Genomic DNA, 15000 nt, shown 5'->3' with positions numbered 1-15000 from the left:
GGGTTTAGGGTTTAGGGACATTGCAGCACTGTACTTCTTCCTACTGGCTTATATCCTGCTGCTGCTGCTGCTGCTGCTGCTGCTGCTGCTGCTGCTGTTGCTGGTGTTGTGCTGCAGCTGCTGGAGAGTTTCTTAACTCTTGTATTACCATCTGTATATGATTTACTAGATCAAGAACAAACATCTGCTGCTGCTGCTGCTGCAGCAGCAGAGACAGCAGCAGCAGCAGTCTCCTTATCTATTCGTTTTCTTGCTGCTCCCTTAGATGCATTTATAGGCAAAGATATATTATCTGCTGTTGCTGCAGCAGCAAAAGCAAGAAGCAGCAGCAGCAACAGCAGCAGCATGGGGGGCCCCCAATATGCGGGGGGGGCCCCGGAAGGGGGGGGGGCCCTTGCTAATATGCATAAAGAAAAGGACCCTGCTGTTGCTGCATTGAGGGTATGGGGGCCCCCCCTTAGATCTATGCTGCTATCTGCTGCTGCGTTTGCTGCTGTTTATATAAGCAGAGCAGCAGCACAGCTGCAGCAGCAGCTGCTAACTGTTGTCTCCCGTCACCGCGAGCAACTGCAGCAGCAACAGCAACAGCAGCAACAGCAACAGCAGCAGCAGCAGCAGCAGCAGCAGCAGCAGGAGATAGAAGGATATATTCCCCTTTCCTTATCCGTAAAGAAAATGTTTACGATGTTTACTATGGAGACACAAAAGCAACAGACACAGCAAATGTCTCCTTTTGCTTCCTTGGGGGCCCCCCATCAGGGGGCCCCCAACCAGGGGGGCCCCCAAGGGGCCCTCCAGGGGGCCCCCAGAGGAGGAGAGGGTGTGGGGCCCCCCTTGTATTTTGTGTGCTCAAGACAGCTGGAGGTTTTGCTGCAGCAGATAATATGGCTAGGTGCAGCAATAAAAGCAGCAGCAGCAGGACCAGCAGCAGCAGGACCAGCAGCAGCAGGAACAGCAGCAGGAGCAGCAGCAGGAACAGCAGCAACAGGAGCAGCAGGAAGAAAGGGTAAAGGAGACAGTTTACTGCCTTTGCTGTCTCCTCAGGTGTCTCTGCTGCAGTGGTTGCTGTCTAACCCTCAGGAGTATGTTTGCTGCTGCTGCAGCAGCAGCAGCAGCAGATTGCTGCTGCACCTGTCTCCTGCTGCACTACAGAAGAGCTTACGCCGCCTGCAGCACTCAACATACGTGAAGCAAGCAGCCTTGCTGCAGCAGCAGCAGCAGCAGCAGCAGCAGCTGTTGCTGCTGCAGCAAGTAGCAAGGCAGCAGCAAGAGTCTCCTGACGTCTCTTCTGTGCAGCAGCAGCAGGAAATCTCCACACTAGCAGCAGCACTATTCGCAGCGCAGCACAAGCAGCAGCAGCAGCAGCGACAGCAGCAACAGCAACAGCAGCAGCAGGTGCTGCTGCCGATCCTCAACTCGCTGCAGCAGCTGCATGCATCGCTTGCTGCTGCTGCTGCTGCACAGAATCCCCGTGGAGGTAAAGGAGACATTCCTTTCCCCTCTCAGCAGTTTAATAAAAAGAAGCAGCAGCGCATGCAGCAGCGCATGCAACAGCAGCAAGCAGCAGCAGCAGCAACAGCAGCAGCAGCAGCAGCAGAGGAGTCTCCTGCAGATGCTCTTGCTGCCTACGGAGACGCCATTGAGTCTCTATGGCAGCAAACATTGGAGACACTACTGCAGCAGCAGGAGTTGCTGCTGCACTGCAACAACAGCAGCACAAGGCAGCTACTGCTGCTGCTCACCAGCAGCAGCAGCAGCAGCAAAGACAACCAGCATGATATGCCAGAAGATGCAGCAGCAGCAGCAGCAGCAGCAACAGACACGACTGCAGCAGTCTCCTTACAGCCTGCTGCTGTCTCCTCTGCTGCTGCAGCAGATTTCCTTTCGCTGCCAGTAGAGAAGGCCCAGTTCTCCTCCAGCAGCAGCAGCAGCAGCAGCAGCAGCAGCAGCAGCAGCAAATGGCCGACAGAGGGGATGCAGGTAGTAGAGATAAGCGACAGCAGCGAGGAAGAAACTGCAGCAGCACAATGCAGCAATGATGCTGCATCTCCTGCTGCTGTTGCTGCTTCCTCTCCTGAACCTGCTGCTGCTGCTGCTGCTGCAGATGCTGCAGCAGAACCAACAGCAGAAGAAGCAGCAGCAGAAGCAGCAGCAGCAGCAGCAGCAGCAGCAGCGTCTCCTTCAGACATCTCGAGTGTCTCTTCAGATACAGCAAGTGTCTATTCATGCGACGAGCAGCAGCAGCAGCAGCAGCAGCAGCAGCAGCAGCAGCAGCAGCAGCAGCAGCAGCGAGGGACAGCAATTTATGTGCTGCAGGCACCTGCATTACTGTCTCCTTTGCTGCTGCTGCTGCTAGGGTATGATGCAGAGGCGCTGCTGCTGCATCTGCCTGCTGCTGCAGTCCCTCTTTATAGAAGACTTGCTGCTGCTGCAGCAACAGTGCAGCAGCAGCTGCATCCCTCTCTATGGGCGGGTCCCCTCTCGGGTGCTGCTGCAGCAAAGGCGCAGCAGCAGCAACAGCAGCAGCAGCAGCAGCAGCAGCAGGAAGAACGTATGAAGATTTGGACAAGGGGACTGTCTCTTGTTGCTGCTGGCTGTTTTGCTGCTGCTGCTGCAACAGCAGATCGTGAATTGTCTCCTGCTGCTGCTAGTGCTGCACCTAAGAGACACCAGACAGCAGCAGCAGCAGCAGCAGCAGCAGCAGCAGCATGGTGCCGCTTCTTCCTCTCTGTTGGTAAAGCTGCGCTGCTCTCGTGGCAGCAAAGGTACTTATTAACTGTCTCCTTTTTTGTCTCCTTTTTTGTCTCCTTTTTTGTCTCCTTTTTTGTCTCCTTTTTTGTCTCCTTTTTTTGTCTCCTTTTTGTCTCCTTTTGTCTCCCTTGTTTGTCTGCTCTTTTTGCTGCCTCTTTGCACCTCTCTCGTGTTGCTGTTGCTGTTGCTGCTGTTGCTGTTGCTGTTGCTGTTGCTGTTGCTGCTGTTGCTGCTGCTGTTGCTGTTGCCACCTCGTTTCTGTCTCCACTAGTGTCTCTTTTATATTCCGTATTGTTGCATCTCCTGCTGCTGCTGCTGCTGAATAGCTGCTGCTGCTGTGCTGTATGTGTTTCCTTTGCTGCTGCTGCAGGTGTCTCCTTAGCTCCTCCTTTAATTTGCTGCTGCAGTCCCTTTTCTTTTGTCCTTCTCTTCCTTCCCCTTATTTGCTTCCTCTTGTTATGCGTTTGTCTCCTTCTTGTCGTGATGCTGCTGTCTCCTGTGTCTCTGCTGCTGTTGCTGCTGCTGCTGCAGCAGAAGCAACAGCAGCAACAGACAGCACCGCAGCAGCAGCAACAGCAGCAACACAGGATCTGCTGCTGCTTATTCCTCATATTATCCGCTGCTGTCTTTTCCCCTTTGGCTACAGCCGTATATACACTGTCACCTGGAGTAGCAGCAGCAGCAGCAGCAACAGCAGCAGCAGCAGCAGCAGCAGGAAGGGAGTCCCTGAGGGTTTCCCTCTATCCATGGAGGCATTTCCTGTGGCTGGCCATGGGGGCCCTAGTGCAGCAGCAGCAGCAACAGCAGCAACAGCAGCAGCAGGAGGAGGACGAAATAGTTTGTATTCGTCTTTAGTTGCTTCTTCCCCTGCTGCTGCTGCTGCACCTGCAGAAGCAGCAGCAGCAGCAGATGCAGCAGTTAGTTGGGGGCCCTCAGGTGTCTCCGCAGATAATCGTCTCCTAGCAGCAACACACTTCTCTCTTCCTCTTCTTAGTTGTCTGCTTAGGCAGCCAGCAGCAACTGTCTCCTTCCAGCAGCAGCAGCAGCAGCAGCAGGGGGAGGAGCAGCAGCAGCAGCAGCAACTGGAGCTAAAGAAACAGGTGTCTCCTAAGGAGACACCTGCTGCTGCTGCTGCTGCTGCTGCTGCTGCACTGTCTCTTCGTGTCTTATTGAGTCTCCTTTTAGAGGCAGCAAAACCCTTCGATCTTACCTACAAATCTTACCCTGCTGCTGCAGCACAGCAGCAGCAGCAGCAGCAGCAGCAGCAACTGCAGCAGCAGCAACTGCAGTATGAATTATCCTTTAGGGGCCCTTTATGCCTAGAGCTGCTGCTGCAGGAAGCAACAACTCTCCTATTAGGAGACAATAAACAAAAGGAGGCACTTCTGCATGCGCTGCAGCTGTCTCCTTTAGGGGGCCCCCCAGGGGGCCCCCTAAGGGCCCCCCCCGGGGGGCCCCCCTGCACACCTCAGAACCTCACAGCAGCAGGAGAAGTTCTGCTGCAGCTGACGTTGCCCCTTTGCATGCAGGCCTGTGCGCCGCTCCAGCCAGCAGCAGCAGCAGCAGCAGCAGCAACAGCAGCAGCAGCAGGAGATGACAAGAAAGGAGACAGTTATAAAGAAATGATTGCTGCTGCAGCAAAGGCAGGAGGACAAGTTGCTGCATCTGTTTCCTTCTTTTGCTGCTGCGCTCGCCAGCTGCTGCCTCCTCTCTCTGCTGCTGCTGCTGCAATACCTGCTGCAGTACCTGCTGCAGCAGGGATACAACAAAGAGACCCTTTGCTGCTGCATGCAGCAGCAGCAGCAAGTAATACCTGCTGTCTCCTTTCTTCTCCTCCTTCTTCCTTTGCCCTCGCACTGGAGTTTCTCTTTACCCACCTGGGGGCCCCAGGGGCCCCCTTCCTGGGGCCCCCCCAAGGGGCCCCCAATGTGACCAGCAGCAGCAGCAGGAGCAGCAGCTTGCAAGCAGCAGCAGCAGCAGCAGCAGCAGTAGGCCTTTCCTTTAAGGAGACAGTTCTTTATGATGAGGGGCCCCTCTGTATATGCAGCAACTGTACGCTTTCTGCTCCTAATAAAAAGGAGACACCTGGGGGGGCCCCTGGCAGCAAAGGAGACAGTTTCCTTGCTGCTGTTTGTGCTGTTGCTACATTTGCTGCTGCACCGCAGCAGCAAACAGCAGCAGCAGCAGCAGCAGCAGCAAGTGCATGCAGAAGCAGCAGCAGCAACTGCAGATGCAAGGAAGGAGAAGAACATTCCTTAGCTCAGCTTGCTGCCTTTGTTGTCCTCTGTTATAAGGTACTACAAGACGTTGCTGCTGCGCTGCAGCAGCAGCAGCAGCAGCAGCAGGGACAGGGGGATGAGGGATCATGGGGCCCGAAGTTTATTCCTTCAGCACTGCGCCGATGGTTCCTTAAGAACTGCAGCGGCAGCAGCAGCAGCGGCAGCAGCAGCAGCAGCAGCAACAGCAGCAGCAGCAGCAGCAGCAGCAGCATGCGCCCTTCTTTGCTGCCAGGTCTGCATGAGGATTCAAAGAGAGAGGGACTTTTATTAGTAGGTTTACTCTTATTTATTTATTTATTTATTTATTTATTTATTTATTTATTTATTTATTTATTTATTTATGCATGCATGCATGCATGCATGCAGCAGCAATGCTGCATATGTTTTGCTGCAGCAAATAAATGTGTCTCCTTTTTTGTCTCCTTTTCTTTGTGTTTGTTTGCCTCTAAGTGTCTCCTTTTGTCTCTCAACTACTGCCTGCTGCTGCTGCTGCTTTTGCTGTTGCTGCTGCTGTTGCTGCTGCTGCTGCTTTTGGTGTTGCTGCACTCTTCCTACTCCTCATGTTGGACTTGCTTCTGTGCTGCTTCTGCTGCTGTTGCTGCTGCTGCTGCTGTTGCGGTGTATGTGCAGCTAGTTGCTGCTCTCCTTAGGAGTCTCCGCAGCTTAGCTCGTTGTATATGTGGGGTTATAGAGGGTACAGGGGGGCCCCACTTGGGGGCCCCCCTGTACCCTTCGTACCCAGATGGGGGCCCCTGTCTCCTTATAGAGGAGAGAGGAGACACTTCTTCTTCTTGTGTCTCCTCTTTATGTCTCCCTCTTCTTGCTGCTATACGATCTGTTGCTGCTGCTGCTGCTAGTAACTTATAACTGCAGCAGCAGTGAACCCTCCACTGCAGCAGCAGCAGCAGCAGCAGCAGCAGCAGCTAGCTGCAACGAAGGGAGGGCAGCCGTTTAGCTAGCTAGCTAGCTATGGCTAAATAGCCACCTAGCTAGTGTAACTGGCTAGCTAGCTAGCTAGTTAGCTAGCTAGCCAGTTAGCTAGCTAGCCAGTTAGCTAGCTAGCTAGTTAGCTAGCTAGCTAGCTAGCTAGCTATGATAATTAATGCCGTAATAAGGGACATTATTTATTTATTTATTTTCTTTTAATTATAAGGGAATAAAAAAAAGGAGACAAAAGGAGACAAATAAGCAGCAGCAGCAGCAGCAGCAGCAGCAGCAACAGTAGCAGCAAAAACAGCAGCTGCAGCAGTAGCAGCAGCAGTCTAATACAGACACACACACCTCTCAGAGACAGCAGCAGCAGCAGCAGCAGCAGCAGCAGCAGCAGCAGCAGCAGTAGTAGTAGTAGTAGGTAGACTCAACTAGCTGTGGCTACGCAGGCAGCTAGCTGCTGCTACAGTGTAAGGAGTAAGAGAGGATTTGCTGCTGCTGCTGCTGCTGCAGCAGCTGCAGCAGCAGAGCTATTTTAATTTTGTGTCTTCCCCCCTTTATTGTTTTTATGCTTATTTATTTATTTATTTATTTATTTATTTATTTATTTATTTATTTATTTATTTATTTATTTTCTTTTTTTTTATTTTTATTTTATTATTTCTATTATATTCTTGTCTAGAGAAATAAATCATCAATAAAAAGAAACAAAAATATAAAAGAAAATTAGGGTTTAGGGTTTAGGGTTTAGGGTTTAGGGTTTAGGGTTTAGGGTTTAGGGTTTAGGGTTTTATGCTACTAATAAACATTCAATAAAAGAGATCGGATAAATCTTCGAGACCTTCTGTGTGTGTCTCCTTTCAACAGCAGCAACAGCAGCAGCAGCAGCAGCAGCAGCAGCAGCAGCAGCAGCAGCAGCAGCAGTGTGTTGGTCTCGTGCTGCTGCTGCTGAGGGAAGAAGGTGTCTCCTTTGTCTGTTAGCTAGAGTGTCTCCTTTTTATAAATCAGCAAAAAGGAGACAATATATGTGTCTCTTTTTTTCTTATATATGCAGCAGCAGCAGCAGCAAGAGCAGCAGCAGCAGCTGCAACAACAAAAGCAGCAGCAGCAGCAGCAGCAGCAGCAGACGCGGTGGTCCATGAATGGTGCTGCGCTGCATCTGGGGTGTATAGGCAGCTATTTATTTATTTTTTCTCTTTTTTTCTCTTTTTTATTAAATAATTATAAATAAATAAATAAATAAATAATAAATTATATTATTTATTCTTTTTATTTACCCTTTACTCAGCAGCAACAGTTGCTGCTGCTGCTGCTGCTGCAGCAGCCGAGACTGCAGCAGCAGAGACACTGCCGCCGCCGAGACTGCAGCAGCAGCCAAGACTGCTGCTGCTGCTGCTGCTGCAGCAGCAGCAGCAGCACGTCGGCCTCATCCAATCCTTTTTTTTACGACCTTCTTCCTTTTTTTCTTTTATAGATCCTCTGTGTCTTCTTGTCTATTAAATAATTTTTTTATCTGCAGCAGCAGCAGCAGCAGCAGCAATACGAGCAGCAGCAGCAGCAGCGGAGACAGCAGCAGCAGCAGCGGAGACAGCAGCAGCAGCAGCAGCAGGGTCACCTCGCACACTACAATATAGCCTCTGCGGGCTCATGAGTATCGAAGCCCCTGCTGCTGCAACAGCAGCAGCAGATACTTCTGCTGCTGCTGCTGCTCCTGCTGCTGCCGTTGCTGCTGCTGCTGCTCCTGTATCTGTTCCCGGCAGCAAACCGTGGACCTATGAGAGATCGTTGCTGCAGACAGGGACATCTCTCCTCCCTAACTGCAGCAGCAGCAACAGAAACAACAAAGGCAGCAACAGCAGCAGCACCAACAGCAGCAGCAGCAGCAGCAGCAGCAGCAGCCTACCTGGTGTCCCCTTTATTAGCCGCAGCTCTGAGCTGCTGCGGTTGTTAGAAGAGGAGACAGAAAGGGAGACAGCCTTCCGTCTTGCATACCTACACAACAGCAGCAGCAGCAGCAGCAGCAGCAGCAAAGGCAGCAGCAGCAGCAGCAGCTACTTTGGCACTGGTGCGAAGTATAGAGGCATCAGCACCAACAATAATAGCAGCAGCAGCAGCAGCAGCAGCAGCAGCAGCAGCAGCAGCTCTGCTGTCATTGGAGCGAAGTACAGAGGCATCAGCGCCTTCGGAAGAATCAGCAGCAGCAGCAACAGCAGCAGCAGCAACAGCAGCAGCAGCAGGAGGGCAGCTGTTGCTGCAGCAGGTGTCTCCTCTATCCCTCAGATGTCTCCTTCAAGATATTTTAGTCGTCCCTTTTCCCTGTCTCCTTCTTCCTCATTATTTAGCAGCAGCAGCAGCAGCAGCAGCAACAGCAGCAGCAGCAGCAGCAGCAGCAGATTCTTACGTGTCCCTGCTGCTGGGGAGACAATTACTAAGACAATAAAGGGACTAGAGGAGACACTATATATTATAAATAATGCAGGAAAAAAGACAAAAAAAGTGTCTCCTTTTGCTGCTCTTCGTTATAATATACAGCTTACTCCTGCTGCTGCTGCTGCTGCTGCTGCTGCTGGTAGTGGTGCTGCTGCAGTAGCTGCAGCAACAGCAGCACACCGACTCAAGCATGCGCTGTCTCCTAAGGGTGGGGGGGGGCCCCTATTGCTGCAACGCAGACACTCTATAGGTACTGCAGCAGAAGGGGCCCCTAGAGCTGCAACAGCAGCAGCAGCAGCAGCAGCAGCAATAACACCAACAGCTGCATCAGTAGCAACTGCAGCAACAGCAACAACAACAGCAGCAACAGCAGCAACACTAGCACAGGGACTCCCCCCAACACCGCCACTAGCAGCAGCGGGATCCCCAGCAGCAATAACAGCAGCAGGCGGATCCCCAGCAGCAGCACCAGCAGCAGTGGGAGTCCCAACAACAGCAACAGCAGCAGAAGCAGCAGCAGCAGCAGGAACAGCAGCAGCAGCTGTTAGGGAGGAGACACCGAACACCGTTTGCTGCAGCAGTGGGGCCCCTGTGTCAATTGGGGGCCCCTCTATGTTTACTGGGTCTCCTTTTGCTGCTGATATGCTGCAGCAGCAGCAGCTGCAGCAGCAGCACCTACAGTACCAGCAGCTGCAGCATCAACAGCTGCAGCTGCAGCACTTGCAGCAGCAGCAGCAGCACTTTAGGGATTGTTTCCTTCCTGCTGCTGCAGCACAGCAGCAGCAGCAGCAGCAGCACATCGAGAGGCAGCAAGCAGCAGCAGGGGAGACATATGCAGAGGTGTCTCCTTTTCCTTTATTAAAGAATCATCTCTCTCCTCCCCTGTCTCCTTCCTCTACCTTTATGCAACAGAGGCACGAGCTGCAGGCAGCAGCAGCAGCAGAAGCAGCAGCAGCAGCAGCAGCAGCAGCAGCAGCAGCAGCGCAGCAAAGCCCACAAACCTGCAGCCCCCTTCTGGGCCCTTGGGGCTGCATGCAGTGCATGCATGGGGGCCCCGCGTTTTGGGGGGCCCCACAGGCACCTCCGCCCCTTTGTCAATGTTCTGCTGTACCTGCAGCAGCAGCAGCAGCAGCAGCAGCAGATGCAGCAGCAACTCCTGCTCTATGCCCCCTTGATTGGGGAGAAGAGAGGGAAGAACATAAGAAAGGAGACACTTTATATAGCAGCAGCAGATTGCTGCCTGATGAATGCCTGTCTCCTCCTTGCAGCAGCAGCAGCAGCAGCAGCAGCAGCAGCAGCGGCAGCAGCAGCGGCAGCAGCAGCGGCAGCACGATAGAAGACTTCAAGCAGAGGCTACTGCAGCAGCAGCAGAAACTCATGCTGCAGCAGCAGCAGCAAACACTAAGAAGCAGACTACGCAGCAGCTCGATACACAACTACCGCATGCAGCAGCAGCAGTGGCAGCAGCAGCAGCAACAGTGGAAGCAACAGCAGCAACAGTGGCAGCAGCAGCTGCAGCAGCAACAGTTGCAGCAGCAGCTGCAGCAGCAGCACTGCCCCTGTTGTGCGTATATTCAACCTGGGGGCCCCCCTAGGCGTTCCCTAGAGGCCTATATTGGGGGCCCCTCTTCGTACCCTGCATGCGGGGCCCCCCAGTTGCTGCAGCAGCAGCAGCAGCAGCAGATGCTCATGCAGCAGCAGCAGCAGCAGCACCTCCTGCAGCAGCAGCAGCAGCAGCTAGCTGCGTCCCTTACTGCTAGGCTAAAGGAGTCTCCTCATGTCTCTACAGAGAGCTCAACAGCAGCAATAACTGTCAGCAGCAACTGCAGCAGCAGCAGCAGCAGCAGCAGTAGCCGCAGCTGCAGTGTAACAAGATTCAGCAGCAGCAACAACAGTACAGCTTGCTGCACCACTGCTGCTGCTGCTGCTGCTGCAGCAGCAGCAACAGGAGACAGAGAGAGCGGCATAGAGAGACAGAGGCGTCTCCTCTATAGACGCCTTGAGCAGCAGCAGACCTCCTCTCTTATTAGTGCTGCTGCTGCTGCACTGCGGCAACAGCAGCAGCAGCAGCAGCAGCAGCAGCAGCAAAGGCAGCAACAAGAACAACAGCAGCAACGAGAGGAACAGCAGCAACAACAACAACAGCAGCAACAACAGCAGCAACAAGAACAGCAAAAACAGCAAACCCAACACGAACAGGAGCAGCAGCAGCTGCAGCAACAGCAGCAGCTGCAGCAGCAACAGCAGCAGCAGCAGGAAGAGGAGGAGGCGCAGCAGCAGCAGCAGCAGCAAGAAGATTATCTAGGTGTCTCCTTGTCTCCTTCTGTCCTATTAAGGAGACCCTTATCTGCAGATATACCTCGTAGATGTTTTCCTGCTGCTGCTACTGCTGCTGCTGTTCTTGCTGCTTCTGTTGCTGCTGCTAGGGCACAGAGACACCAGAGAAGGAGACAAAAGGATAGTGGAGGCGAACCACCTCCAGCAGCAGCAGCAGCAGCACGTGCTGCTGCTGCTGCTGCTGCTGCTGCTGCTGCTGCTGAGGCGCGTCAGGATAGCAGCAGCTCTGTGGCGTCAACAGCAGCATCAGCAGCACCAACAGCAGCAGAACCAGAAGCAGCAGCAGCAGCAGCAGAAGCAAAGGGCGAAGGAGGAGGAGGAGCAGCATCAGGAGCAGCAGCAGCAGCAGCAGCAGCAGGAGAGGAGGAAGAATATATAGAGAGACTGTCTCCTCTTAGCAGCAGGTGCAGCAGCACAGAGTGGTAGGAGACAGACAGACAAAAAGGAGACAGATAGTTGTGGTGTATACACAGCTACTATTTGCTGCTGCTGCTGCTGCTGCTGCTGCTGCTGCTGCATTAAGGAGACACATGCAGATAGGCAGCAAAAAAGGAGACACTTTGCATGCATGCAATTAGCAGCAAAAATATAAACACTTTTTATTGTCATAAAAAAAAACAATAACAATAAATATATTTAATTAAATAAATAAATAAATAAATAAATAAATAAATAAATAAATAAATAAATAAATAAATAAATATACAAAAAAAAAGAGGAGTAATAGGCATATAGATAGATAAGAGACACAAAAGGAGACAACAAAAGGAGACAGTTACTTAGCAAAGGAGACAAAATAAATAAATAAATAAATAAATAAATAAATAAATAAATAAATAAATAAATAGTGTCTCCTTTTTGTCTCCTTTTGTCTCCTTCTCCTCCCTATCTATAGATAAATATAACAAATAAATATAAATATAAATAAATAAATATATTTATTATTTATTTATTATTAATTATTATTAATTATATAAATAATATATAATAATTAATATTATATAAATAAAAAGAAGAAAGAAAAGAAAAGAGAAAAGAAGAGACACTGCGCATAGTTACTTCTCTTTCTGCTGCTGCTGCTGTTGCTGCAGCTGCTGCTGCTGCTGTTGAACTTGCTGCTGCTGCTGTTGCTGCTGCTGTTGTTGCGTAGAGTCTCCTCCTGTCTCCAAAGTAACGAGCTACAGGATTGTCCCCTCAGGAGACAAACAGTTGCTGCTGCTGCTGCTGCTCAGCAGCAAGAGCAGCAGCAGCAGCAGCAGCAGCAGCACGAGCAGCAGCAGCAACAAGGGAGACAGCAGACAAGAATTGGAGAGACTGAGGAACAAGAGACAGGCAGCAGCAGAGGAGACAGCTGTAGCTGCAGGACAGAGGGGACAGCAGCAGCAGCCACAGCAGCAGCAGCAGAAGCAGAAGAGGAAGGGTACACAAGTGCTGTTGCTGCTGCAGCAGTTGCATCAAGACCGCCAGAGATTGCTGCTATCTCAGCAGAAGAAGAGGAGACAGCAGCAGCAGCAGCAGCAGCAGCAGCAGCAGCAGAATTTATGTCTCTGGATACAATTTGCTGCCCCCTTTATGCAGCAGAAGAGACACTTTGTAAGAGGAGACACTTCTTGCCTCTGTCTCCTTTTTCCTGCTGCTGCTGCTGCTGCAGTTGCTGCAGTTGCTGCTGCTGCTGCTCTGTCTGCTAGTTTGTGCTTATGGGATTTCCCGTCACTGTGCAGCAGCAGCAGCAGCAACAGCAGCAACAGCAGCAGCAGGTGTTGCTTCTTCTGCTGCTGCTTCTGCTGCTGCTCTACCAGCAAACAGGTAAAGGCCACACTTGTTTGTGTCTTTGTGTGCAGCAGAGGAGACTGTGACTGCAGCACCACGGGCAGCAGCAGCAGCAGCAGCAGCAGAAGCAGCAGCAGCATCTCCACAACCTCTATTTAGGAGAGACAGTAAAGCAGCAGCAGCAGACGCAGCAGCAGCAGCAAGGGAAGTGTCTCCTGCAGACACAGAATTTACTTTTGCTTCTGCTTCCCCACCACTACCTGCACCAGCAGCAGCAAAAGAATCACCAACAGCAGCAGCAGCAGCAGCAGAATGTGCTGCTGCTGCATTGCCTCGCAGGCACCGCGTAAACACGGGAAACAGCAGCAGCAGCAGCAGCAGCAGCAGCAGCTACGGGAGCAATGCTGAGCAATTGACTGCATGCTGCTGGTGGTTCCAAGTCAACAGCAACAGCAGCAGCAGCAGCAGCAACAGCAGCAGCTGCAGCAGCAGCAGCAGATATGGCAAGACACGTCATTGCCAAATTCAGACAGTACCTCTTACAGAGGAGACAAAGGCAGAAGCAGCAGCAGCAGCAGCAACAGCAGCAACTGCAGCAACAGCAGCAGCTCCTTGGATAGAAGCTGTCCAGGTAGCAGCAACCCCTGAGGGGCCCCGAGCTATTGTTGTGGGGGGCCCCTTGAAGGGGGGCCCCTCAAGGGGCCCCTTGAGGGGCCCCTCATCCTTCTTGCCCCTTCAAAGAAAGCAGCATGAAGCAAGGTTGCAGCAGCAGCAGCAGCAGCAGAAACAATATCAGAAGCAACAGCAGCAGCAGCAGCAGCAGCAGCAGCAGCAGGAAGCGTATATGGGTCTTGGTAGTCTATCTGCGGTGTATAGGCAGGTACTGTCTATAAGAGCAAAAGGAGACACTTATAAAAGAAATAAGTGTCTCCCTATTAAGAGGCCCCCACCCCCTGAGGCCCTGTTGCTGCAGCAGCTGCTGCAGCAGCAGCAGCAGACACAACGGTCAAGAGCAGCAGCAGCAGCAGCAGCAGCATCACCAGCAGCAGCAGCAGCAGCAGCACCAGCAAACTCCACAACTCAAAACTCTTCCTCCTGACTAGGGGCCCCCCTGGGGCTCCCTAGGCAGTACCCACTAGGGGCCCCCTTTTTAAGGCCCTTGGGGGCCCCCCTCTTCTCCTTTTTTAGGGTTTACCTCTAAACCCTAAACCCTAAACCCTAAACCCTAAATTATAGTTACTGTGTTTATCTACCTAAGGGTACAATTAATTATTAATAAGAGGAAACAAAAGGAGACAGTAAGTGTCTCCTTTTTATCTTTGTGTCTCTATTGTCTCTATTTATCTATTATTATTATTATTATTATTATTATTATTATTATTATTATTATTATTATTATTATTATTATTTATTTTGTCTCCTTTTGTCTCTTTTTTTTTCTTTTCCTTATTTTATTATTTGCTGCATTTGTTTGTTTAAGGGCCCTCCTATAGGGGCCCCCAAAAAAATGTACAGGCAGGGGCCCCCCGAAGGGGGCCCCCTAGGAGGGTACAGCTCCTAGGGGGGTCTCGGCAGGGGCCCCGCTATATAGAGAATGTACAGTTCCTAGGGGGTCCCCCTTCAGGGGGCCCCCATACACAAGTAGGGTACAGTTTCTAGGGGGGCCCCCTTCAAGGGGGCCCCCTAATATAAAGAGGGTACAGTTAGAACCAACCACCAAACCAACTGCTGATGCCCGTCCTCTCGTCTGGTGGTGTAGAGGCCCCACTAGAGGGTACATCATCATCTTCTTCGTGCCCTGCTGCTGCTGCTCCTGCTGCTGCTGCTGCTGGTTGTTGTTGTTGCTGTTGTTGTTGTTCTGCCTCTGCTGCTGCTGCTGCTGCTGCTGCTGCTTCTTTTGCTGCTTTTTTTGCCCTCTCTGAGGAGGAAGAAGAAGAGGTACTCTCTGTATCCTCATCTATTAGCGTAGAGGCCCCACTACGACGGAAACCCCTCTTGGGGGCCCCCTTGGGGGCCCCCTCCCCCTTAGATGTCTCCTTAGGGGCCTCCGTTACCTTAGATGACTCCTTAGGGGTCTTGTCCCCCTTAGTTGTCCCCTTGGGTCCCCCCCCCTCCTTATTTGTCTCCTTAGGGGCCCCCTCCTTATTTGTCTCCTTAGGGGCCCCCCCTTTACATGTCTCCTCGTGGGCCCCCCTTGGACTCTTTGGGATGGTATCTGTGGGTGTCCCCTTATCACCGTCTTTGGGGGCCCCGTTTGTACCCTCTTTGGGGGCCCCGTTTGTACCCTCTTTGGGGGCCCCGTTTGTACCCTCTTTGGGGGCCCCCTGTGGGGCCCCCTTACTAGTAGACCAAGGTAAGGAAGAAGTTGCTGCAGTAAATAAAGAAGAAGAAGACCAATTATTATTTGTTTTTTTATTATGTATAGATCTATATATACGATCTATTGTTGGGGACCTAAGGAGGAAAAAAAAAAAAAAAAAAAAAAAAAAAAAAAAAAAAAAAT

At 51.7% G+C, this 15000-nt stretch overlaps 3 protein-coding genes across 3 annotated transcripts in view; 2 read left to right on the top strand and 1 right to left on the bottom strand.

Moving 5' to 3' along the window:
- EMWEY_00039090 (hypothetical protein, conserved) overlaps nucleotides 1-5680 on the top strand; it is a gene marked incomplete at both ends in the record, with an annotated part of 6023 nt that extends 343 nt beyond the window's left edge. The window contains 3 exons of the mRNA XM_013478714.1: nucleotides 118-2765; nucleotides 3122-5262; nucleotides 5661-5680. Of these exons, the coding sequence (XP_013334168.1) occupies nucleotides 118-2765; nucleotides 3122-5262; nucleotides 5661-5680 (4809 nt within the window). The remainder of the gene's footprint in view (nucleotides 1-117; nucleotides 2766-3121; nucleotides 5263-5660) is intronic.
- Nucleotides 5681-7607: 1927 nt separating this feature from the next.
- Nucleotides 7608-13596, top strand: EMWEY_00039080 (hypothetical protein; the record flags this gene model as incomplete). The annotated part of the gene is made up of 3 exons (XM_013478713.1): nucleotides 7608-11146; nucleotides 11878-12320; nucleotides 12569-13596. The coding sequence occupies 3 exons, from the start codon at nucleotides 7608-7610 to the stop codon at nucleotides 13594-13596; spliced, it is 5010 nt and encodes a 1669-aa protein (XP_013334167.1).
- Nucleotides 13597-14200: 604 nt separating this feature from the next.
- Nucleotides 14201-15000, bottom strand: part of EMWEY_00039070 (hypothetical protein, conserved) — a gene marked incomplete at both ends in the record, with an annotated part of 4232 nt that continues 3432 nt past the window's right edge. Inside the window, one exon of the mRNA XM_013478712.1 lies at nucleotides 14201-14951. Within this exon, the coding sequence (XP_013334166.1) occupies nucleotides 14201-14951 (751 nt within the window). The remainder of the gene's footprint in view (nucleotides 14952-15000) is intronic.

Source organism: Eimeria maxima, genomic scaffold (genome assembly GCF_000499605.1).
Source record: "Eimeria maxima Weybridge genomic scaffold, Emw_scaff616, whole genome shotgun sequence".
In the NCBI taxonomy this organism is placed as follows: domain Eukaryota; phylum Apicomplexa; class Conoidasida; order Eucoccidiorida; family Eimeriidae; genus Eimeria; species Eimeria maxima.
Note: the sequence above shows the minus strand (reverse complement) of the source record. Positions and strands in the feature narration are given on the sequence as shown.